The 27,213-nt window shown below is 40.8% G+C and overlaps 1 protein-coding gene across 2 annotated transcripts in view; it reads left to right on the forward strand.

Annotated features, from left to right (window-relative positions):
- The window catches only part of PRKCH (protein kinase C eta), a 277,251-nt gene that overhangs the window by 176,427 nt on the left and 73,611 nt on the right, over nucleotides 1-27,213 (forward strand). For both annotated transcript variants that reach the window (XM_064292561.1, XM_064292562.1), the window contains exon 10: nucleotides 23,994-24,148. In XM_064292561.1, coding sequence (XP_064148631.1) covers nucleotides 23,994-24,148 — 155 coding nt within the window. The remainder of the gene's footprint in view (nucleotides 1-23,993; nucleotides 24,149-27,213) is intronic.

The following is a 27,213-nucleotide window of genomic DNA, read 5'->3' on the forward strand; positions in this document are numbered from 1 at the left end:
AAAATGCTGCTCAGTCCTGCCCTGTCCCCATAACTGGTTGCAAATCAGACCACTAGGATCTGTAGGTTTTCACTGGCTGATTTTTAGAAGTAGATTGCCAGTTCTTTCTTCCTGTTTTATCTTAGTCTGGAAGCTTCACTGAAACCTGTTCAGCTCTATAGAAGCACAAAAGCTTCCACTGACAGATGGGTGGTAGAGGTGCGTTGGTTGGGAATATGAACCTGCGTTGAAGCGAGAATTCTACCACTGAACCACCAACGCCTCAATCATGTGTTTACTGTTTATGCTTTATAGAACATCCTGCTCCAATGTCTCAGTGTGCGGAACTGCAAGTTAGAGTGCATCTTTGTCTCCCTGGCCTGGTATATCTGCCAGTAAGCCCTTGTCAGGTTTCATTACAAGGGACTGCTGTAGTGAGTCCAGTTTGCCAGAAAAACATCCGGCATTTGAAAAGAGCTGTGTGTCCCTCCAGATTTGAAAGACAAGTTCCTAGGGGTTTATTGTAATGGAGACATCTTTCACCTTTCCACAGACTAGCCTCCAAGCTCAGACAGTATCTTGCCTGTGGGTTTGACAGAGGTGTTGCTGGGTGATTGAATTAACTTCTGACATCTTCTAGGCCGCACAAAAGGATAAGGTAAAAAAAAAAAAAAATGAAGCTATTAGGCTGCCTTTCATTGTTTCTTTCTTGAAGCCTTTGTAATCGTTCTTTATGTGGTTAAATTCACGTTATTTCCAGTTCAGACATGGTGCAATCAAATTTCCTCATGAGGATGCTTTTCTACTATGACCCCTTTGACGTCAGTAACTGCTTCCTGTTGATGTGAACTCCCTGTTTGCCCTGTAGATGACTTTGTCCGAGAAAAGTAATAAAGCCAGGGCGCCTAAGAAAGATTCAGTGCAATGCTATCTGAGACATTCTCCTCCTTGCCCAGACAGTCAGAAGCACTCTGCAACTTTTGGTAGAGGGTTAGTTTGTTGTTCATTTAGAAATATTCCAAAGCAGTTCTTGGAACTTTGCTAAGTCATTGTAGACTCCAAGCTTAATATTGCCTTAAAGCAGTAACTAAATTAGTTATAACTTTAAAGATTCTCGCTAGTCTTTGAGTTATTTCCAAAGGTTAACCTGCTTCCTCACTGCAGTCTTGAGTATCATGACTCTTTCTTACTCGCTTGGTTTCCAAAATAATACAGCTTCAAATGAGCGTTACATCTATAAATTGTAGGGACTATAGATTCTCAACCGGGTTATGAGAATGAATCAACTTTGTTGTTGTTGTTATTAGGTGTCGTCGAGTTGGTTCCAACTTATAACAACCCTACGTAAAACAGAACAAAAGATTTCCCAGTCCTGCGCCATCCTCACAATCTTTGGTACGTTTGAACCCATTGTTGCAGCCATGCGTGCGGCCCTAGGTCTGTTGTTGCAATGTCAGTCCATCTCGTTGAGGGTCTTTCTCTTTTTTGCTGACCCTCTACTGATAACATGTCCAAAGTATGTGAGCCTTGCTATCCTCGCTTCTAAGGAGCATTCTGGGTGTACTTCTTCCAAGACAGATTTGTTCTTTTTTCTTGCAGTCCATCGAATATTCAATATTCTTCGACAGCACCATAATTCAAATGCATCATTTCTTCTTCCTTCTTATTTATTCATTGTCTAGTTTTCACATGCATATGAGGTGATTGAAAATACTGTGGCTTGGGTCAGGCGCACCTTAGTACTCAAGTTGACGTCTTTGGTTTTTAACACTTTGAAGAGATCTTTTGCAGCAGATTTGCCCAAACAATGCATCGTTTGATTTCTTGACTGCTGCTTCCATGGGCATTCATTGTGGATCCAAGCAAAATGAAATCCTTAGCAACTTCAGTCTTTTCTCTGTTTATCATGATGTTGCTTTGACTCTTGTGGATGTGTTTTAATTTTCTTCAGCTTCAATATGAACTCGCATATGAGCAATTGATGGTCTTTTCTGCAGTCAGCTCCTGGCTCTGTTCTGACTGATGACATCAAGCTTCTCCATTGTCTCTTTCCACAGATGTAGTCAATTTGATTGCCATGTGTTACATCCAGGGAGGTCCATGTGTATAGTTATAGTTACCATTTATATTGTTCAAAAAAGGTATTTCCAATGAATAAGTCATTGATCTTGAAAAATTTTATCGTGCAATCTCTGGTTTCGTTCGTATCATCAAGGCCATATTTTCCAACTACCAGTCCTCCTTTGTTTCTACCTTTGGCATTCTAATCACCAATAATTACCAGTGCACCTTGATTGCGTGTATGATCAATATCAGATTGCAAAAGTTGGTAAAAATCTTCAATTTCTTCATCTTTGGCCTTAGTGGTTGGTGGATAAATTTGAATAACAGTCATATTATCTGATCTTCCTTGTAGACATTTGGATATTTTTCTGTCACACAGTGTTGTCTATCAGGATAGATCTCAAAATGTTCTTGATGATGAGTGTGATGCCATTCCTCTTAAATTTGCCATTTCTGGCATAGGACAGCAGATGGCCATTTGGAGTCTGACAATCACGTGGTCTAGTATGTCAGGAATGACGAATTGAAGAGGGACAGCATCACTGAATCAACTTTATACAGGGGGAAAATAACAACTACAGAAGTCTAGCTTACAACCACATGTTTGCAGTCCACAGGAGGACACATTTGCTTTGGAATGACAATACTAATAACTGTTATTATCATATTAATAAAGCTCTTAAAAGAGAAAATATGAATTATCACTTCGTATTAGGAAATTTTTTTTTTTTTATTAGGAAATTAGAAGACTTACCGGAACTGAAACCTTGTTTAGCACACTTTGGTTATCACATCTAGTTTTGTAACCCTTGCTTAACAAGGGCTTTTCAGAAACAGAAGTTCTCCTCACCAGGTCAAGGCACATAATCTCCGGAAATGCCCTTGCATCCAGCAGCTGGACTAGGAATCCTTCTGACTCCTTGAAATCTCGAGGTTCCTGTCTGGCACGGAGGGTTGAGTCACAGTTGCAGCTGCTGCTTTGTCTGCCCTTTCAGCCTCCCCCCCACACCACCAGTTGGCACAAACAATTAAGCGCTTGAGTACTAGCTGAAAAGTTGGTTGTTGGAACCCACTCAGAGGCCCCTCAGAAGAAAGGCCTGGTGATCTGCTTCCATCTAGTTACAAAAACAGATCATAGTTATTAAACGGTGCATTGCAGTTAACTGTTCAAGTATCTGCCCCCCCCCCCCCCGTTACTAGATTATATTATGCACAAGATCAGGGACTGAGTCTGTCTTGCATCACCATTGCCAGCATCTAACCCTGGGTGGTGCAAATGGTTAAGTGCTCAACTACTAGCTGAAGGGTTGGGGGTTTGGACTCACCCAGAGACAACTCAGAAGAGAGGCCTGGTGATCTGCTTCCAAAAGATCACAGCCTTGAAAAACCTGTGGAGCAGTTCTACTCTGCACACATAGGGTTGCCATGAGTCAGAGTCAACTCGACGGCAAATAACAACAGCAATGTGCGCACCTCTGAACCCTATGGATCACAGCAATCCAACCTGCAGCCAGTCATAGGGATGGTGCAGGACTGGGCAGTGTTGGTTCAGTTGTGCATACAGTCACCATGCGTTGTGGGCCAACTTAACAGTAGCTAACAACAACAAGAACAGGAAGTGTCTCTGCCATTCTGTGAGCTCTGTGAGCAAGGCACCACGTCTGTATCCACAGCATGCAGCTCAGGGCCCAGTATGCTGTAGCTCCACCTGTAGGACCTTCCTGTACCTAGTGTCCTGCTGCTGGCCTCCAGAGCCCCAGAAGCAGACAACCATGGTGGCTGAAGCTATAAAGAAGGTGGCAATAATGAGGAAAATCATAATAATAATTGCTAAAGTTCATTGAGCACTTGGAGTCTCTAGGGAGCACAAACGGTTGTTCACTTAACTGCTAATCAAAAGGCTAGAGGTTCGCAAGAAACAAAAAGGGACCTACGTAAGTAGAAAAACATACCTTGCTTATGAATAGGAAGACTTAACATTGTAAAAATGTCTATTCTACCAAAAGCTATCTACATATACAATGCAATCCCGATCCAAATTCCAACGACATTTTTTGAGATGGAGAAACAAATCACCAACTTCATATGGGAGGGAAAGAAGCCCTGGAGAAATAAAGCATTACTGAAAAAGAAGAACAAAGTGGGAGGCCTCACTCTACCTGATTTTAGAACCTATTATACCGCCACAGTAGTCAAAACAGCCTGGTACTGGTACAACAACAGACACATTGACCAATGGAACAGAATTGAGAATCCAGACATAAATCCATCCACATATGAGCAGCTGATATTTGACAAAGGCCCAGTGTCAGTTAATTGGGGAAAAGATAATCTTTTTAACCAATGGTGCAGGGATAACTGGATATGCATCTACAAAAAAGCGAAACAAGACCCATACCTCATACCATGCACAAAAACTAACTCAAAATGGATCAAAGGCCTAAATAAAATCTAAGACAATAAAGATCATGGAAGAAAAAATAGGGACAATGTTAGGAGCCCTAATACATGGCATAAACAGAGTACAAAACATTACTAAAAATGCCAAAGAGAAACCAGACAACTGGGAGCTCCTAAAAATCAAACACCTATGCTCATCCAAAGACTTCACCAAAAGAGTAAAAGACTACCTACAGACTGGGAAAAAGCTTTCACCTATGACATCTCTGACCAGTGCCTGATCTCTAAAATCTACGTGATTCTGCTAAAACTCAACCACAAAAAGACAACCCAATTAAAAATTGGGCAAAGGATATGAACAGGCACTTCACTAAAGAAGACGTTCAGGTGGCTAACAGATACATGAGGAAATGCTCTCAATCATTAGCCGTTAGAGAAATGCAAATCAGAACTACAATGAGATTCCATCTCACTCCAGCAAGGCTGGCATTAATCCAAAAAACACAAAATAATAAATGGTGGAGGGGTTGTAGAGAGATTGGAACACTTCTACACTGCTGGTGGGAATGTCAAATGATACAATCCTTTTCAAATAGATTTGGTGCTTCATTAAAAAACTAGAAATAGAATTACCATACGATCCAGCAATCCCACTCCTTGGAATATATCCTAGAGAAATAACCTTTACACAAACAGATAGATGCACACCCATGTTCATTGCAGCACCGTTTACAATAGCAAAAAGTTGGAAACAACCAAGGTGCCCATCAACAGATGAATGGATAAATAAACTATGGTATATTCACACAATGGAATACTACACATCGTTAAAGAACAATGTTGAATCCATGAAACATTTCATAACATGGAGAAATCTGGAAGACATTATGCTGAGTGAAATCAGTCAATTGCAAAAGGACAAATATTGTATGAGACCACTATTATAAGAACTGGAGAAACAGTTTAAGCAGAGAGGAAAATACTCTTTGATGGTTATGAGAGGGGGGAAGGCAGGAGGGAGGGAGAGGGGTATTCACTAATTAGATAGTAGATAAGTTTCATTTTAGGTGAAAGGAAAGATGATACACAGTATAGGAGAGGTCAACACAAATGGGCTAAACCAAAAACGAAGGTTCCTTAAAAAACTGAACACTTCAAAGGCCAGCATAGCAGGGGCAGGGGTTTGAGGACCATGGTTTCAGGGGACATCTAAGTCAATTGGCGTAAAAAAATCTATTAAGAAAACATTCTGCATCCCGCTTTGGAGAGTGATGTCTGCAGTCTTAAATGCTAACAAGCGCCCATCTAAGATGCATCAATGGGTCTCTAACCCACCTGGAACAAGGAAGAACGAAGAACACCAAAGGCACAAAATAATTATGAGCCTAAGACACAAAAAGGACCACATAAACCAGAGAGACTACATCAGCCTGAGACCAGAAGAGCTAGATGGTACCCGGCCACAACCGATGACTGCCCTGTCAGGGAACTCAACAGAGAAACCCTGAGGGAGCAGGAGAGCAGTAGGATGCAGACCCCAGATTCTCATAAAAAGACCAGACTTAATGGTCAGACTGGGACTGGAGGAACCCTGGAGGCCATGGACCCCAGACCTTCTGTTACCCCAGGGTAGGAACCATTCCCAAAGCCAACTCTTCAGACAGGGAATGGACTGGAATAGGGGATGGAAAATGAGACTGGTGAAGAACAATCTTCTTGGATCAAGTGGACACATGAGACTATGTTGGCATCTCCTGTTGGGAAGGGAGATGAGAGGGCAGAGGTGTCCAGAAGCTACCCAAAAGTACATGAGGAGAGAGAGTGGAGGGAAGTACGGTGCTGTCTCATCAGAGGGAGACCAATTAGGAGTGTATAGCAAGGTGTATGTAAATTTTTGTATGAGAGACTGACCTGATTTGTAAACTTTCACTTAAAGCACAATAAAAAAAAAAAAAAAAAAAGGCTAAGAGTTCGGGTCCATGTAGAGGTGCCTCAGAAGAAAGGCCTGGTAACATCCAAAAAATCAGCCATTGAAAACCCTGTGGAGCACAGTTCTACTCTGACATCCATGAGTTTGCCTTAAGTTGGAATCAGCTCAACGGCAACTATTTTTCTTTTTGTTTGTTTTGTTTTTAATTGAATATTTACTCTGTGCCAGGCACTGTTTTAAACTCTTACCTTAAATCATTTAATCCTCACAAACCTGTTGAGTTTTGTCGTCTTATTATCCCTGTTTGCAAGTAATAATTTTGAGAGAGAGAAAATAAATACAGCATGCTGGGAGTGGCCTTTGTATCCCAGGCTCCTGTCTCCAGGGCCTGTGGCCTTAACCACTGTACTGTGCTTCTGCTTATTAATACCAGGGACTTTTGCACTGGGCACAAGGTTCCCTAGATTTGGTTTTAACCTCTTTGTGTGATGTAATAGTAATAATAGCTTCTATTTGTTGAGATTGTTCTCTGGGCCCAGTGCTGTATGACAGACTTTGCTTCTAGTTTAATCCTCACAAGTTCAATGTAGTTGTTATCCTGGATTTATAAATAAGGGAACATCCAGCCCCTTAAAAATCAGTGTGTTTTAGTTAAAATACTAGTAGCAAGTAGCAAAAAACGACATACCCAAGGTTATGAAAAAAGAGAGAACTAAAAAGAAGGATTCAGGGATATAAAGGGTGTCTCGTGGAACCCAAGAGCTGAAATTGACCAGGACTCTCAGGGGAGTTTTGTAGGACCACAAAGACATGAAGAACCCAGATAGTCTCCTTCTCAGTCTAATTTCATGGTCCCTTATTGCTGGTCGTTCCCTGACTCTGTGTTTCTCATTCTCCTCCTTTGCCCTCTCCCTCCTTCCTTGCTTCCATCCACCTAGGTGCTCACCACTGTGTTATAGCAAAGCATATTCACATGTTCACACCATTAAGGAGCCTCAGTTCCCTAATTCATGTTTCCCTCAGTTCCTTTAGACAGCCCAGACTAAATTAAAACCTCCCCATCTCAATTCTGACTTCCTGGGAGAGAGACTCTTAGGAGACCAGCTTGGTTCAATGTTTAGCATTTACCCATAAAACTGCACTAGGGCAGCTCTTTGAGGAAGGGGTCACCATGAGCTGAACAGATACCACCTGTCTTAGTCATCTAGTGCTGCTGTAGCAGAAATACCACAAGTGGATGGCTTTAACAAAGAGAAATTTATTTTATCACAGTAAAGTAGGCTAAAAGTCCAAATTCAGGGTGTCGGGTCCAGGGTAATGCTTTCTTTCTCTGTCGGCTCTGGAGGTAGGTATTTGTCCTCAATCTTCCCCTGGTCAAGGAGCTTCTCAGGTGCAGGGACCCTGGGTCCAAAGGACCTGCTCTGCTCCTGGAGCTGCTGTCTTGGTGGTATGAGGTCACCCTGTCTCTCTGTTTGCTTCTATTTTTTATATCTCAAGAGATAGCCTCAAGGCATAATCCAATCCTGTAGGTTGAGTCCTGCCTCACTAACAGAACTGCCACCCATCCCGCCTTATTAATATCATAGAGCCAGGATTTACAACATATAGGAAAACCGTATAATACCGGGAATCATGGCCCAGCCAAATTGATACACACATTTTTGGGGAGACATAATTCAATCCATAACACCCCCAATGTGTCTACCACATTGACTTCTGGTATCTAGTCCCTTTTCTGCTCACTCTATAGACACCTTCCTTAGGCAAATGTAATTTTGTCCCAGATACCATCTATATGCTCAAGACTCCCAAATGTAGATCTCCTGGCCAACTCTGTCTCTAGAGCTCTAGATGCATATGTCCAACCATCCACTGGCAATCTTAACATAGACATCTTATACATACTGCAAATTTGGCCCTTCTGTAATTGAAATTCTGATTCTTTTCTCACCAAAATCTTCATTCGCTATCACAGTGAATGTTATCACCAGCCACCCAGTTCCCTAGGCCAAAAATCTTGGAATCTCCATACTTCCTTGTTCTCCTCTTCCTCACTCTTCACATACAATCAACTATTTGCTCCTTAAACGTCCCTCAAGTTGACCCATTTTCAATTTCCTTACCACTGCCTGGGCTACCACCATCTCTCACATTTGCTCATGCTGTATAGCTTCCTAACTGGTCTCCCTACACTGGGTCTTACATCCTTCTTGCTCAGTCTTTATACTGCAACCAAGGTGATTTCTCTGTAATTTGAATCCTTGCTTAACACCAATCACTCATTCATTTAAAAAAATATTATTAAGTCCCTATTATGTGCCACTGTGACTTTCCCGGGCCCTTAGTATGTCTGACAGGAGTGACAAGGCTCCTCACGGCATAGTCTTTGCTGACCTCGCTAGAGTCTCTGTTCCAATGATATGGAGCTCCTTCCAGTTTTCTCCTTTGCCTCCTGGCCTCTCCATACTCAACCTCTGTCTGGAGCACTTATCCTTCCACTCCCTACTTCCCCACTTGTCTAACTCGTATTCAGACATCCCCCTAAATATCAATTCTTTTGAACCACCATTCTACATATGTTCCCCAGATGTTTCCCACATGCTACTTGTGCTCTCTACCTAGGTAAAGTTAGGCTTTTCTGTAGTATGCACAGCACAACCTGTGTTCTTCAATCATAGCATTTTCACACTGTATTGTAATTTAATCATCTACCTCCCCCACTAGCCTGTGTCTCCATGGGGGGCTCTCTTGCTCATGGTTTTACCTGTATCACTTAGGACAGTGTCTGGCACATAGTAGGTGTTTAATAAACACTTATTGTTTCTGGCCATGATGGATTAATTGGTACTTTCTGCCAAAAACAGCCACAGAACTAGAAAAAATATGAGACAACTGTTTTTACGTGTTGAACAATAGGCAGCACAAGACTGTTATCCTTGAAAGGAGGAAAACTCACAAAATAAGCACGTAGTCCCCTTAGTTCTCTTCCTGGGGTCATTTTCGAAACACAGTAAAATAAGTTGGAGTCTAGGCAGATAATGGCAGCTCTGTTGAGCTGAGGAGGAAGAACTCAGAGTTTGGAGGAGCTAAGTGGCTGGAATCTGCAGGGCAGGGCCCTGGAGAGGAGGGAACTATGCTATGGGGTTGAGGTGAGATCTTTTTAACATTTCACTAACACCCCAGGATCCAGCTAAGACATTAAAAGGGCCGAGCCTTAGGACTAAGGATAACACCCTAGAGTAAGGCCTACTCTATATTCTACCAATGCCAAAAACCAAGTGCTGACAAGATCCACAGCAGACACACGGTTTGGGTTTTGAGTCCTGCTAAGTTAGAGAATCATGTAAAATACAGTTCAAGGTCATCAGCCAGCAATTGAACTGCATATTAGAATAAAAATTCAAATTTCTTAGAGGAAGATAACAGAATCCAGAATCTCTACAAAGTATCATCTGCGATGTTACATATGCAATAAAAAATTACTAGACCTGCAACGAAACAGGAAAAGGCGAACCACAGTCAAAAAAAGCAGTCTGTAGAAGTTGACCCAGGATGGCCTAGATGTTCCATTTAGTAGCCAAACTTTAAAGTGGATATTATAAATATGTTCAAACAGCTAAAGGAAAATATATCCTAAAAATTAAAGGAGAAAGGCTACCTTAATGAATTAATAGATAAGGAATACCAAAACCAAAAATTCGTTGCCATCAAGTCAATTCCGACTCATAGAGACCCTATAGGACAGAGTAGAACTGCCCCATAGGGTTTCTAAGTCTGTAAATCTTTACGGCAACAGACTGCTACATCTTTCTCCTGAGATAAGGAATAGTAGCAGAGAAAGGAAAGCCATTAAAAAATGGGAAATATGGTATTAAAATGTGTAGTAATGGGAATGAAAAATTCGCTGGATAAGATTAAAAGCAGATTGGGTAAGGAAGAGAGTCAGTAGACTTGAAAAGAGATAAGTTGAAATTCCAAAAAAAATGAAGAACAGAGAGAAAATTGAAGAAAAATGAACAGAGCCTCGAAGACTTTGGAACAATGTCCAATCACTTAATATACATATAATAAGATTTCCAGAATAGAAACGTGAGAATAAGGTAGAAAACATACTTGAGGAAATAATGGCTGAAAATTTCCCAAATTTGATGAGAAAGCATTATTTGCCATCTTCAGTAAACTCAATGGACCGCACGTAGGAGACCTATAAAGAAAACAGCACTTAGACACATCATGGTCAAATTATTGAAAACCAAAGATAAGGAGAAAATCTGCAGAGCAGTTGTAGATAACAAGATACATTATATACAGAGGAGCAACGATAAGAATGCTGACTTCTCGTTGAAAATGTAGATCAAATGAAACTTTAAAGTACTGGAAGAAAAAATAAACTGTCTCAACTGTAATTCTATAACCAGAAAATTATCCTTCAAAAATCAGAGTAAAATAAAGACATTTTCAGATATATGAAAGAGAATTTGTAGCCACTAGACCTGCACTACAGGAAATGCTAAAGGATGTTCTTTATGCTGAAGGGAAATGATACCTATCTAAACTGAGAACTCTAGGAAGGAAAGAAGAATGCCAGAAATGGTAAGTGGGTAAATAGAAGACTCTGTGCTCATTTTTCTTCTCATAGTTTCTCTAACAAAAAACTGATTGTTTAAAAGAATAAATAATGTAAGGTGAGGTTTATAACATATACAGAATATGACGACAGTACAAGGGACAGAGAGGGTTATTACAGGTTTAAGATTATACAGGCTTAAGGTTATTACATTTGTCAAGTGGGAAGTGTCAAAAGTGAGAATTGTGAAATAGGCCGTATAAAAAGTCAGGTGTGAAGTTGTACAATATTGACTTTAATAGACTTTGATGATTTCACATATTGTTAGATGTTATATAAGACATAAAAGTAGGAATAGCTAAAAAACCAATAGAGGATATAAATGGAATGATAAAAATATACGACCTAAAAATAAGCTTCAATAAATTCGTAAGATTGAATTTTTCAAAGTATATTCTCTTACCAAAGTATATTCTCAATAACAATGTCTAGAAAATACCTAAATATTTGGGAATTATAAATAACAGTTCAAAGGTAAAATCACTGGGAAAATGAGAAAACATGTCACACTAAATGGTAATGAAAATACATTAGTATTTGTGGGAGACAGCTAGAGCAGTGTTTAGAGGAGAATTTATTGCTTTTAAGGCCTATATAGTTTTCAGAAAGCTTAAAATCAATAACGTAAGTTATCACCATAAGAAGGCAGAAAAAGAGCAAATTAAAATTTAACTAAAGTAGAAGGAAAGAAATAATAATAGAGCAGAAATCAATAAAATAGAAAACAACAGTAGAGAAAATTAACAAAACTTTTAGAAGTCCATTAAAAGATTAATAAAATTGATAAACACCTAGCAAGACTAATCAAGAGAGACAAAAAAATGAAAGAAAACACAAATTAACAGTATTAAGTATGAAAGTGGGGAGAGTCTTATGAACATTAGAAGAATATTAAAGGAATATTATAAAAATCATAATACCAATAAATTAAATGTAATAGGCAAAGTCCTTGAAAAAACAAAACTGACTCAAGATAAAATAGAGTATCTGAATATCCCTATATCAAAGAAATTTATTCTTTTCTTAAAGAAATTTAATCCTTTTTTTATGCTTCTTACCTATTTTATTTATTATGATAATAAAATACACTTAACATACCCTGAAACTGTTGCCCTGAGATAATCTTGCACCTTAAACTGAAAATATCCCCTGAAGTTTTCTTGAAACCAAACAATAGTTTAGCTTAACAAGTGAAAAATGCCTGCCTTCAGCATTTTGCTCTTTTTAAGATCTACCTATGTGGATAGATGCCACGGAAGTTAAGACCTTGGCTGCTAACAAAAATGTTCGGCAGTTTGAATCTACCATCTGCTCCTTGGAAACCTTGTAGGGCAGTCCTGCTGTGTCCTCTTAGGTCATTATGGATCGGAATTGACTCAACGGCAACAGATTTGGTTTTGGTTTGGTATATGGGATTAAACTGACAACAGCAACTTGAAAAATTACGTAGGAACTTTAGGGGCAGTGTTGTTGTTAGGTGCCGTTGAGTTGACTCTGGCTCATAGCTACCACAGGTACAACAGAACAAAACAGTGCCTGGTCCTGCACCATACCCACAGTTGTTGTTATGCTTGAGCCCATTGTTGCAGCCGCTGTGTCAGTCCACCTCGTTGGGGGTCTTTGTCTTTTTTGTTGACCCTGTACTTTACCAAGCATGATGGGCAGTGAGTTCATGTTAATGGGAGAGGAACAACTCAGAAAAGGAGGGTGAGAATGGTTGCACAACCTGAAGAATGTAACCAGGGTTACGGAATTGTACACGCAGAAATTGTTTAATTGGTGTATGTTCTGCTGTGTATATTCTGAACAACACCAACACAGTAAATAAAATTAAAAAAAAATACAGAGCATAAATTCACCATTTTAACCATTTGAAAGTGTAAGTTCAGTGGCATTTAGTACATTCACGACGTTGTGGAACCATCATTGCTGTCTAGTTCTAGGACCTTTTTTTCCTTTATTTGTTTATTTTTTTTACTGTGCATTAGGTGAAAGTTTACAGAGCAAATTATTTTCCTATTAGATAGTTTGTACATAAAGTGTTTCATGGCCTTGGCTTCATTCCCTACAATATGTCAGCACTCTCCCCATTTCCGCTCTGAATTCCCTATTTCCTTCCACCCTAGTGTTCTACGCTTCTGCCTTCTCAGTTTTGCTTTTGAGCAAATATTTCCCTTTTGATCTCTTATGATTGATTGTTCTAAGGAGCATGTTCCTCTCAGGTGTTATTGTTTATTTTATGGTCTTGTCTATTGTTTGGCTGAAAGGTGGTCTTTGGAAATGGCTTTAGTTCCAGGTCACAAGGGTGTCTTGGGGCCATAGTCTTGGGGGTTCCTCCATTCTCTGTCAGACCAGGAAGTCTGCTCTTTTTTGTGTGAATTTGATCTTTTGTTCTACATTTTTCTCCCACCGTATCTGGTACCTTCTGTTGTAATCCCAGTCAGCAGTTAGTAAGGAATTTAATTCTTAAGCAAAAACTTTCTCATACACAAAATACCAGATGTCTTCATTGGTGAATTCTATCAAATACTTAAGAAAGAAATATTACCAATCTTATGAAAGCTTTTTCAGAAAATAGAGGAAGCAGGAACACTTCCCAACTGATTTTATTAAGCCAAAATAAGTATGATAGCATAACCTGACTGACAACACCACTGTAGAAAATTACACACTGATACCCCTCGTGAAGACAGATGCAAAGAACACCCTAAAAATATTAGAAAATGAAATCCAGCAATATGTAAAAGAGGGTAATTCATCAAAAACAAGTATGATTTATCCCAGACATGCAAGGTTGTTCAACAGTCAATAATAAGTCAGTGCAATTCTCTATGTTAACAAAGTAAAGGAGAAAAATCATGCAATTATCTCAATAGATATATACATTAGTAGAAATTGGCAAGCTGACTTAAATTTATATGGAAATATAAGGGACCTAGAATAATCAAAACAATTTTGAAAAAGAACAATAAAATTGAAAGACTTACACTCTCTGATTTCAAATGTTACTCTAAAGTCATAGTAATCAAGATAATGTAGAAATTGGCACAATGATAAAGCAGTGGAACATAATAGAGAGTCTAGAAATAAACCCACACATATATGTTCAATTGATTTTTGACAAAGATGTCAAGGTAATTCAATTGGGAAAGGATGGCCTTTTTAATAAAGGATGCTAGAACAACTTGGATATACATATGGAAAAACTGAACCACAACCTCTTATTTCACACGATATTAACTCAAAATGGAGTGTAGGCCTAACTGTAAAAGGTAAAACTAAAAGAAAACATGGGAGAAAATTTTTGTGACTTTTGGAGGTAGGCAAAGATTTTTTAAGATACATAAAGCACTAGCTATAAAAGACAAAAATTATAAATTAGACATCATAAAAAATCCTGTTTTTCAAAGAACATCATTAAGAAAATGAGAAGGCAAGCCACAGTCAGACTGGGAGAAAACATTTGCAGCACACTGGGTATCTGATAAAGAACTGTATAAAAAATATATAAAGAATTTTTACAATCAATACAGTCCAATAACTAAATGGGCAAAACAATTGAACAAGTTTCCCACACACACAAAAAAAGTTTGAATGGCTGAAAAGATGATCAGCATTATTGGTTATCAGGAGGTATAAATTAAAACCATGGTAAGGTACCATTAATAGCCACTACAATGGCTAAAATTAAAAAGACTGAAAATACCAAGTTTTGGTGAGAATGTGGAGCAACTGAAACTCTCCCAGATTGCTGGTACATTCACTTTGGAAAAGTTTGACAGTTTCTTATGGACTTAAATACAAGTTTACCATGTGACTCAGCAATTCTAAAAACCCTTGTTATTTACTTGAGAGAAATGAAAAAATGTGTCCATAGAAATACTTATACAAGAATGTTCATTCCAGTTGTATCATATAGCGTCAAACTGGAAAGAGCCCAAGTGTCCATCAGTATATGAATGAGTTAGCAAAATGCTGTATATTCATAGTGCATATGAACTACTGATACACACAACACCTTGATAACATGCTCAGCAAAAGAAGCCACACATAAAAGTGTACATATCATGGTTCCATTTATTTGAAGTTCTAGAACCAGCAAGACTAATCTTCAGTAATAGAAATCAAATCAGCAATTGCCAGGCACAGGAGCTGACTGGGAAAGAGTCAAGAGGAACTTTCTGCGGTGACAGAAATGCTCTGTATCTTAATGTACGTATATTTATGCCTCAGACTCAATAAAGATGATTAAAAGGAGAAACGTGAATGAATGAGGAGAGATTGAGAAACTTGCCCAAGGCCATGTCATGCAGCCAAACCAAACCAAGCCTGTTGCTGTTGAGCCAGTTCTGACTCATAGCAATCCCATGTGTAACAGAATAGAACTGCTACAAAGAGCAGGCTGCTGGCTCACAGGGCTGCAGAAACTGGCGATTCCCAGAATTGGCAGGTCAGACAGCAGGCTGCTAGCTCAAGTTCCAAGAGCTGGAGGTCAGATGACAATGAGCCGGATGCAGGATCCAGAGCAAGAGCAAGCTTTGCCAGAGCCTCCATATGTATTGGATGTGGATCACAGCCTCAAGAAAACTATTCTTACATCAGGTACTTGATTAAGGCAGTGACTTGAGTAAGGGTGTGACTTAAGATGGTGACTTGAGTAAAGGCGTGACTTGAGTAAGGGTGTGTTTCAAGATACACCCCACACTAATCCTGCCTCATTAACAGATAGAGGTTTAAGATTTACAACACGTAAAATGGAGGATAATTATACAACACCACAAAACGGAGGACAGTTACATCAGACCACAGCATGGAGAACAATTATGTAATACTGGAAATTATGACCAAACCAAGTTGACACATAATATTAACCATCATACCCACCCACGTTTAAATGATTTCTTTTTGTGCCAGGAACCCCTGGGCAGCAAAAACAGATAAGTACTCAGCTACTAACTGGAAGGTTGGCAGTTTGAACCCACCCAGAGGCACCTAGGAAGACAGCCCTGGAAATCTGCTTCTAAAAAGTCACAGATTTGAAAACCCTATGGAGCAGTTCTATTCTGCATACGTGGGGTCGCCATGAGTAAGAATTGACTCAACAGCAACTTTGTTGTGCTGATCTCTTACTTGAAGGAGTGACATTTGTTCACGGGTTGAGCTTTCTAGTGAAAGCAGGCAGACACTGACTGATTTTCAAACTGATTTTCAGCCTGTCTTCAGTTCAGCCGTGGTTAGTAATGACTCTGAGAAACCAGTGCCCTTGCACAGAACCTGCCAGAGAATGTTGAAAGCCCAAACAGCATGGTCCTTGTCTGAAGACTGAAGTGGCTCTTGGCACAGTACTTTCATTACTGAGGTTTTGTCTCTTTTTCTTCATTTAACTGGAGAAGGTCCTACAACCCTTCAGTTTTAATCCCTAAAAAACAATCCTTAATGAGGAGCTCTAGGGAATGCATACTGCTTATGCTGACAGCCACTATCAGTTCAGAGAGTATTTTTATCCCCTCCTGTCTGGGGAAGTAACAGCCCTGAATGATAGCCAGGACAGAGGTGGCCCAGGCTGCAGGAGGTTGGTGGATCCAGGGCAAGTAACGACAGGAATTCTGTTATTACCAGGCACAAACCCCTTGGCCTCCCTTTCCTGTAACTCATACCAGGCCTGGGACAAAGGGATTTTTGAGTTGCTTTTGTTCTCCCAGGTGTTCATCACCCTGTGTTAATTATTTGTATTTGTGGTTGGTTGAATCAGAGACAAAGGAAAGCAGCAAGGGATAAACAGAGAGTTTGGCCACTTGAACCTTAGGGTTCCTCCTCCCAGATCAGAGCAAAAATTACCGTAGAGAAGCCAAAGGGTTCATGAAAGCTTTGTGGAAGTCCAGGCTCAGTTTCCAGAAAATTGAACTTTAGAAAAATTGCTGTGAATCAGCCCCTGACTCATGGTGTCTCCATGTAAAGCAGAATGAAATGCTGGCCAGCCCTGTGCCACCCCCGTGATTGGTTACAGATCATGGTGTCTCCATGTACAGCAGAATGAAATGCTGGCCGGCCCTGTGCCACCCCCGTGATTGGTTACAGATTGGACCATTGTGACTCATAGGGTTTTCAGTAGCTGATTTTTGGATGTAGATCACCAGGATTTTCTTCCTATTCTTAGTCTGGAAGCTCTGCTGAAACCCATTCAGCATCATAGCAGCACACAAGCCTCACTGATAGATAGGTCATGGCCGCACATGAGGTACGTTGACCAAGAATCAAACCTGGGTCCCCCGCGTGGAAGGCAAGAATTCTAGCACTGAGCCACCCATGTCTCATAGCGACCCTCTAGGACAGTGTAGAACTGCCCCGTAGGGTTTCCGACTCCCGACCTTTTGGTTAGCAGCCAAGCTCTTAACCACTACACCACCAGAGTTTCCGGGTGTACTATAAAAAAAAAACCAAACCCACTGCTGTCGAGTTGATTCCGACTTATAGCGACCCTATAGCGACCCTTTAGGACAGAGTAGAACTGCCCCATAGAGTTTCCAAGGAGCGCCTGGCAGATTGGAACTGCTTGGTTAGCAGTTGTAGCACTTACCCACTATGCCACCAGGGTTTCTGGAGGTACTATGTGTAGGCTTAAATACAGAAACAACCATCTTTGTCATTGCTGCCCAGGTTAGGATTTGGAAACAACTCCCTGCCCCAGGAGCAATTCATAGCAACCTTAATTCATCGTATATCACCTCTGTAGATGTGAGGCTGCCACACATCCTTCATCTAGTTGCTTTTCAGTTGAGTTTGTGAAGCATGATGTAGTGTTTCTCAAGTCACTGGTGATATGTCATTCTGAAATAGCACAGATGGGCAGTGATGTTCTGAGTAGGAGGCTGTCTTCTGTCTCCTTCCACAACTTCAAATGTGGGCCTCTGCCTTGCATGCAGTGGGCATTCAGGAAGCACTATGACTAAAAAGATTCCCTTCACTTTGATAGAATCAATTCCAAAGGAGTAAAATTAAGCCGGAGTGATTTGTTTTTGTAGGTGTTATTTTATTATATGTGGTGTGTTCCAGCTTACTGAAGTCTTTTTCAAGCCAAGCCCCAGGCACTGGGCCTGTTATTCTAGTAGAGACCAATAGGTGAGCAGTCATGCTTATTAATAGGAGCTGAGACCCTGCAGCTCTCAATTGTGGGGAGCCTGGGGGGCAGGATGAAACAAAGCACCCCTAAGTAGCCTTTTGCTTTTTCTACTTGATTATTAAAATAGCCATAGGTGTTATATAAAATGAGAAAAATATGGAGGAAGCACACGTGACTTTAGTTGGTGTCTAAGTACAAAAGTAATACATACTCATAGAAACCTTGAGAGATAAGAAGTATGAAAAAGAAATGCCATCTCAAATCCCATAACTGAAAGCTAACATTGCCACCATATAGGTGTATTTTGTTCTTTCTATGCATATCTGCGTCTTTGGCTATAACAACTCGTTCTGCACATTCACACTTAGGATTTTTTTTAACTCAATCATTAGGCTTACCGTAAAAAATACAATGGCATCACATGGTAACATTTGGTGAAAATATAGAAACTCAAATCCATAATCTCAAAAATGGTCAAAGAGATACTATGTTTCTTATACAATAGAAACCTCATTCTCCTCGTAGAGGGAGAAAAAATCTTTGTAAGCCTAGTTCAGGATTTAAGTGAATGAATGACTGAATGAATGATGCTTTCTTCTGATCTTTTTTAACTGAAAATATCTTCCGCAGCAGCAGCAGCAGCAGCAGCAGCAGCAGCAGCAGCAGCAGCGGGGCACTGCTGTGTGTTGCCCTTGCTGGAAGCATCACCTGAAGACGTACTAAGATTTTATCGCAGATGAGGCACCTCACTTCCCTCCACTCCCAGCACCTAACAAGGAGTGGATGTCCTTTGCTAATGACTACAGATTTTTACCATTTCTCTCCTCCTCTGCAGAAGAAACCTTGGAGAAACTTCTGCCTAATCTTTTCCCCTCTGCAGCAGACACTGTAAAATAGGGCAAACAGAAGTACACATTACAAAAGGTTTCCTCACAGCAAAAAAGATTTTGCTAGTCAGTAAACATATTTTTATACATTGTGACATTATTTTAGGTTGCTGATAAGATACACCATTACTTTTCATTAAAACATCAGTGTAGACCACTCTGACTGAGATGACAACAGAGGGTCCCAGACAGAGTCGGGGGACAAATTGTGAAACAAAAAATCAAATTCATAAAAAAAAGGCCTGACTCACTGGTCTGACAGAGACTGGAGGAACCCCTGAGACAGTGGCCCAAAGACACACTTCTGAACTGGAACTGAAGCCATCCCTGGAGACCACCTTTCAGCCAAACCATAAAAAAAAAAAAAAAAAAAAAACAACCATAGATGGGCCCAATTAAATAAGCAGTAACACCTGAGAGGAGTGTGCTCCTTAGAACAATCGGTTATGTGAGTTCAAAGGGTAGCATTTGCCCGAAAGCAAAGATGAGAAGGCAGGAAGGGGTAAAAAATCAGCGAAAAGAAACAGGGAACCTGGAATGGAACTGGGGAGAGTGCTGACACATTGTGGGGAATGCAACAGATGTCAGGGAACACTTTATGTACAAACTATTGAACAGGAAACTGATTTGCTCTGTAAACTTTCACCTAAAGCACAATAAAAATTTTTTTTAAAAGTGTATCTCAGATGCTTGTTCCCCTTCCTGCTTGCTGCAAAAGTTGCAGGAAGCAGTGGATCCCGTATTTTTGAAGTTCTGAAGCTTATGGTCCCCTTCCTGTGCAGCAGAGGTGCACGTGTCCCTGGCTCTGTGCATTATTTAAGGGCTGTAGGCGGCGTGAGAAAGAGGAGCGAGACTGCAGGGCAGTGTTTCCTCCTCCCAGTTCTGGAGGTTAGCCAGGGTCTGGCTCTGAGAATGATTTTTTTGTGAACTATAAATGGATGAAATTTCCCTTGAAATTCTCTTATCTCCTTGATGCCTGTTGCCTTAGAAATTCTTGCCAGGAACCCTGGCTTACAGCAACCTAAATAACAGCAGGAATACTGACCCAGTTCCAGGAACCATGTATTTAGAGCAATTAGAACTCACTTTTACTGTCAGTCACACCCAAGATAAAGTGCACAGGCTGGGTTAAAAATGTATAAGGACTGACATGTTTGCCAGAGATGGTTTGGGGTGGCTTTTCTACCTTACTCTTCATCAGGCACCGCCATGGTCACCCCTACAGTTGAGCAGAGCACTAGGCTAACCTCTTGCTTCCTATGGAGATGCAGCCTCAGCTTGCATTTATCCTCCTCTTCCTCCCCCCCCCCCGCCCCCACCTTCCCTTGCTATCCTGATTGTTCCACCTCAGTCCTTCCCAGGTAGAAAATGCCCGGTAGCTGGTGCTCATGAAAGCTCATCCCGCCCAACCCTGCCTCTCCCCTGGTCAATCAGACTCAAATGAAGGCCACTAGGAGTCCCCGGTGGCGTAGTGGTTAAGAGCTACAGCTGCTAACCAAAGGTTGGCAGTTCAAGTCCAGCAGGCACTCCTTGGAAACCATTTGGGGCAGTTCTACTCTGTCCTATAGGATCGCTATGAGTCGGAATTGACTCAACGGCAACGGGTTTGGTTTTATTTTGTTTTTCTAGGAATTCCTGACTGGTGTACAAGATTAATGCACGACTGCTAAGCGGAAATGGAAGACTTGAGCCCACCCAGAGGCACCTCACTCGGGAGAAAGCCCTGGCAATTTACTTCTGAAAAATCAGCCATCGAAAACCCTATAGAGCACAGTCCTACCCTGACAAACACTTGTGGTCGCCATGAGTTGGAGTCAACTTTTCATTGGTGGCTGGTTAACTGGTTAGCTTAGGCATACAGCTTGCCATGTGTTTGTGTGTGTGTGTATGTATATATATATTTATTAATATATATACACACATGTACCTGTATATACATATGTACACATATGTATATCCTTGCTTCTAAGGAGCATTCTGGCTGTACTTCTTCCAAGACAGATTTGTTCATTCTTTAGGCAGTCCATAGTGTATTCAGCATTCTTCACCACCACCATAATTCAACAGCATTATTTTCTTCTTCAGTCTCCCTTATTCATTGCCCAGCCTTCACATGCATGAGATGACTAAAAACACCATGGCTTGGGTCAGGCACACCTAAGTCTTCAAGGTGACATCTTTGCTTTTTAACACCTTAAAGAGGTCTTTTGCAGCAGATTTGCCCAATGCAGTGCGTCATTTCATTTCTTGACTGCTGTTTCCACGGGCGTTGATTGTGGATCCAAGTAAAATGAAATCCTTGACAACTTCAATCTTTTCTCCATTTATCATGATGTTGCTTAATGGTCCAGTTGTGAGGGTTTTTGTTTTCTTTATGTTGAGGTGTAATCCATACTGAAGGCTGTAGTCTTTGATCTTTATCAATAAGTGCTTCAAGTCCTCTTCACTTCCAGGGAGCAAGGTTGTGTCATCTGCATATCACAGATTGTTAATCAGTCTTCCTTCAATCCCAATGCCCTGTTCTTCTTGATATAGTCCAGCTTCTTGGCTTATTTGCTCAGCATACAGATTGAATAAGCATGGTAAGAGGATACAACCCTTATGCATGCCTTTCCTGACTTTAAACCAATCAGCATCCCCTTGTTCTGTTTGAATGACTGACTATTGATCTACATACAGGTTCCTCATGAGCACGATTAAGTGTTCTGGAATTCCCATCCTTCACAATGTTATCTATAACATATATATGTATATATACATATATACATAAACCCACTGCTGTCAATTCTATTCCGACTCATACATACATATGTGTATATAGGTATGGAGCCCTGGTGGTGCAGTGGTTAAAGCAATTGGCTGCTCACCAAAAGGTCAGCAGTTCAAAACCACCAGTGTCTCCACGGGAGAAAGATGTGATGGTCTGCTTTCGTAGAGATTTACAGCCTTGGAAACCCTGTGGGGTCCCTACAAGTCGGAATCAACTCAATGGCAATGGGTTTTTTTTTTTTAATGTGTATGTATGTATGTATAAAACCAAACCAAACCCATTGCCGTGTAGTTGATTCCGATTCATAGCGACCCTATAGAACAGAGTAGAACTGCCCCATACAGTTTCCAAGGAGCACCTGGTGGATTTGAACTGCCAGCCTTTTGGTTAACAGCTGTAGCTCTTAACCACTATGCTACCAGGGTTTCCCTATGTATGTATGTATGTATCTGTGTTTTCTCTGTTAGCTTATATTGACCAATGCCATCTGAATATATGAAGAGATTTTGTTTTGTTTTTTGTGTGTGTGACTCTTATTATTCGCTCTCTGCTTTTAAATTTTTGTGTCTCATTAGCAGAAAGAGCCGTTTAGTAAATACATGGGATTTTTTTTTTCTAATTACAGTATTAAAGTAGGGGGTAGTCAGTCATACGTTTTACTGTCTTCTGTAGGGATCTGCTCGATGAAGCCAGTGATGCAATCGCTTTCTACTGTCTGTCGTTCGGCTGTGGTTGTGTGGCAATATCCCAGCAAAGTTGGTGGCATTTAAAACCACAAAGCTATTTTTTGTGTAAGCACAGCATTTGGTAAAATACCAGTTTCCTCACAAAATACCTTCCCCCCCCCCGCCCAAAAAAAAGGATAATCAGTGTTCCTGAATGGATTACACTCATGCTACAGTCCTTGGCTCATGTGTCACTTACTCAGAGACCTCCCCAAGCCCACTGGCAGCAGGTGGCCAGATGTCATTGCTTCCTTTACTTTCTCTTCATAGGATTTACCAGCTTTTGTAAACGTGCTTGTTTATTTCACTTTATTTATTTTTTAATGATGTGTTTCCCACACAAGACTCCATATGAGTAGAATCTGTGTCTGTTTTCTCTCTGTTCGGTCCCCAGCACCTGGCTCTCCAGAGACTTCATAAATGTTTGTGAGAGAGAGTGAGAAAATCCACTGATCTTAGCGGTCCCTGAAACAAGGGGTTTTACCCTGTTAATCTCAATGGCATCCCTTTCAGTAAGCAGTCTTAATTTCCACAGCACTTTATTCACATCACTTGCTTAGGTCTTAACCACACTGTGAAGAGAAGATGACTTTTTGAAGAGTCCATGTCACCCACAGGTTGAGACTGCACCTCTCTCCTCTCAGTTCCCACTCCTGACAGGTGGGCTCAGGAATCTTTTGGTGGACTGGATGGAGTTTCTGCTGTTGAGGCTATCATCAGACTTCTTTTTGGCTACTTTGTCTAAAGGGTTTTCCTTTTCCTGTGTTTCTTCTCCGCCCTCTTGTGAGGGTTAACGCATCTGTTAGATACCTTGTACTTTCTCTGATAAAGCCTGCATGTTCCAGATGAAAGGCATTTACCTACCCATTTGTGTTGCTCTCTTACAGTTTATGAAACACTTTCATGTACAACTTCTTGTCTGTTTTTCATCCAGTGGCCCCAGAATTTGGGTAGGGATAGCCTTGTCATTCCCACTTCACTGATAATGAACATCCAAAGTTAAGCTCAAAATTAAGTTGTCCTCAAGTCCATGTATGTCAGAGTAAAACTGTGCTTCATAGGATTTTCAGTGGCTGATTTTTCCAAAGTGATCAACAGGCCTTTCTTCCAAGGCACTCCTGGGTGGACTCAAACCTCCAGCTTTTAGCAACCAAGCATGTTAACCATTTTGATCACCCAGAAAGCTCAAAATTGTATGACCTTTAAGGTGCAGAGCCCGAACTAGAACCAAAGGATTCCAGTGCCTTCTGTACTTTTTATTTAATGTAGAAATTCAAGGCCGTGTGGAATTACCTAAAGGAAATCCAGGTGTTACCATCACCTAAGGGATCTAATCCCACCGGACCCATCATGCTGCACTCTGATTCGCTGTCACGATCTTTCATTGAGTACCTCCACTCGGCAGTCTCCTCATCCCGAGGTAATATAATTCCAGGAGAACTCTAGGTTGATGCTGCGCTATATTAGATTCTGTCTTGTGTTTGTATCCAGGATCGTCTGTTTTTTGTAATGGAGTTTGTGAATGGGGGCGACCTGATGTTCCACATCCAGAAGTCTCGTCGCTTTGATGAAGCCCGAGCTCGTTTCTATGCTGCAGAAATCATTTCAGCGCTCATGTTCTTACATGAGAAAGGAATCATCTATAGGTGAGTTTTGGTTGCTGAACGCCCTCCACCAACATAATTCATCCCCTGCCTCCTCTTTTTGCTTGATCCATCCTGCCATTCCTCATGATAAAACCCGTTGCCGTTGAGTCGATTCCAACTCATAGCGACCCTATAGAACAGAGTAGAACTGCCCCATAGAGTTTCCAAGGAGCGCCGGGTGGATTTGAACTGCTGACCTTTAGGTTAGCAACTGTAGCAGTTAACTACTATGCCACGTGGGTTTCCTTCCTCGTGATAGTCAATTTAAAACTTTTGATATTAAATTCTCAAAGGTCCTAAGTGTTCAGTTAGACTAAATGAAAAGCATAGCAGTGAATACTGTCTTCAAACTGAAACTTGCCCCATTTGGTATTTGTCAGATAGGCTTGAGAGGTTTGGAAGAGACTGTTCATGAGTTTGTTAAGCTGGGGTTTGCTGAAGCTGTGATTACATGCCAAGTCCTGCGGTGCTGCACACATTGTTGTTTTAACATTTGAAGTGAATCAGTTAATCGTGGATCCATGTAGTTTTAAGAATCCATACCTAAAAAGAAAAGCACGGGGAACCATTGCTCTGTTGTTAGCTGCCATTGAGTCAGCCCCTGATTCACGGTGGCCGCATGCACAGTGGAACCAAATGCTGCTGGGTTTTGTACCATTCCTATGATAAGTTATGGATTGGACCATAACTGATTTTTGGAAGTTGGTCATCAGACCTTTCTTTTTAGTCTGACTTAGTCTGGAAGTTCCACTGAAACCCTGTTCAGCATCATAGCAACATGCAGGCCTCCACTGACAGACAGGCGGTAGCTGTGCGTGAGGCACATTGGCTGGGAATGGAACCGGGGTCTCCTGCATGGAAGCAAGAACCCTCCCATTGAATCACCACTGCCCCCTATCATTGCTCTAAGTTGGTGTAACGAACAAGAATTGAGGTCAGATAAGGTACAGTTCACCAGTCAAGGAGCTAAGAAAACTGTCAATAAACAGTGTCCTACTTGAGATTGTCACTTGTAACCCCCCAAAATGACTTGATTCCATTTCACGACACCCAAATCTTTTGATCATGATATGCCATACTTCAAATAGGCTCAAAGTCTGGTGGATGTTGTTAGATCTCTGGATTCAACAGGTACCAGATGAAACATTCATCAGAGAGAAGGTGAGAAATGTGACAGTGAATGATGGACTATTAAATTTTATTCTTAAATTTTCCTTCCTTTTTTCTTATTGCCAATATCCTCCTACTCTTTAAATCACATTATAATTTAGTTGCCACATACACTTTTTTTTTCTCTTGAGATAACAGTCGTTGCTTTCCTTTAAGAAAAATTCTCTTTTATATATTGATGAATGCCAAAGTAAAGAATTTCATGATTGAAATTTCCTATTTATTAACCTTACTAAATGCTGTTCCTTTTGTGAGCTCGTGACAGTATTGTCATCATTATTAAAATATAGGAGAGCCTTTAAAAGAGTGAATATTCTTAAGTACTGTGGGAGTTGGAATAGGAAGAGAAGAGTGAGAATAGTAAGAATGCAACAGGACTAGTAGACAGTGCCAGAAGGAAGTGGGAAAGCAAAGGAGGTGTAGTAAGAGGCAGTCTACAGAGATTTCTTCTAGTTAATTCTCAGTGCAGAACCCTGAAACTTCAACTAGGTGTAGCTCCTTTATCACAGACCAAGGGCCCTGTGAGGTAGGGAGGGAGGTACAGAGCCAGGAACCAGGCATGGGTAATCAGCAGTGGGAGTCAGCTGCTGGAAAGTAATCAGGAGCTTCCATTCATTCTTAACTGTGGGTTGCTGCAGGATGCTGTAGATGGCCTGTGCTTTGAGCTTTCTTTACCAGTTTATGGTATTCTCCTGGTAGCTCTCTCCAAGGGATGTTTCCTATCCTGACATTTTCCTAGCATGTGATTGGTGGATGGTGCAGTCTCATGATGTCCTTCCTGGTGGTGATATCAGATTCTGGGCAGTGGGCTTCTCCTTTGTTCTCCTCTCCCTGGCTTATCCATCCACCTCTGTTCTACTTACCCAAAGAGAGCCTTTCCCACATTTAGTTTTTAAGATCAATGATTTCACTACTGAGTAAGGGACTCCTGTTGTAAATCACAATAATAACATTAGCAGCAGCAACAAGAGCTAAACGGAGCACATGCTATAGGCCCAACACTTTCTCTGCATTTCTCCTTTAATTCACCTAAAAACATTATCATATAACAAGAATATTATTCTCACTGTTTAGGTGGGTAACTGAGCCTTAGAAAGGCTTAATCACCACACTACTAACTGGTAGTGAAGCTAGAATTCAAGCTATGTTTTTAGCCACTGGACTACACTGTCTCCTAAGGAGAAACTTGAAGGCGTAGAGGAGCACTAAAGAGTCAACTTCTTATTCCTCTTTTGGGGATTAAAAAAAAAAAAAAGGGAAGAAACATTCACCATCAAGTCATTTCTGACTCAGGGCAGCACCGCGTGTGTCAGAGTAGAACTGTACTCCATAGGGTTTTCAATGGCTGATTTTTCAGAAGTAGATCACCAGGCCTTTCTTCAAAGGCATCTCTGGGTGGACTTGAACCACCAAGCTCTTGGTTAGCAATGAAGCGCTTAACCATTTGCACCATCTGGGGATGCCATTTTGGGGATAGGACAGCTTTAATTCATGAAAATGAGTCCGAGTGAGGAAAAGCAGTAATGTCTAAACTCAGGTTTTCCTGAACATTGAAAGGCTTTACTTGGTCCATTAGACAACATTCTGCAATGATGCGAAGCAGGAAGCTTGCTTTCCAGTATTGGATATTACCACCTTTCAGATCACTTGTTTCATTTGTCTTGAGATATGGAGGACAGACACTGCATAACCTGATAGTTTTTTTGTGAAGTGGTATCAGCCTACATCTTAAGAAGATTTATTTCAATTCTTGGTGTCTGGGACTCAATTCTGAGAATTGATTTTAGTTTACTCTTCGAGCTGAATCCCATATTCAGGCTATACCTGGTGTGGTTGACTTTGAAGGGAATACATTTAATTAAGATAGATTGAAATGTTATTTTTATCCTGTGGAT

The sequence above is a fragment of the Loxodonta africana genome, chromosome 10 (assembly GCF_030014295.1).
Source record: "Loxodonta africana isolate mLoxAfr1 chromosome 10, mLoxAfr1.hap2, whole genome shotgun sequence".
In the NCBI taxonomy this organism is placed as follows: Eukaryota; Metazoa; Chordata; class Mammalia; order Proboscidea; family Elephantidae; genus Loxodonta; species Loxodonta africana.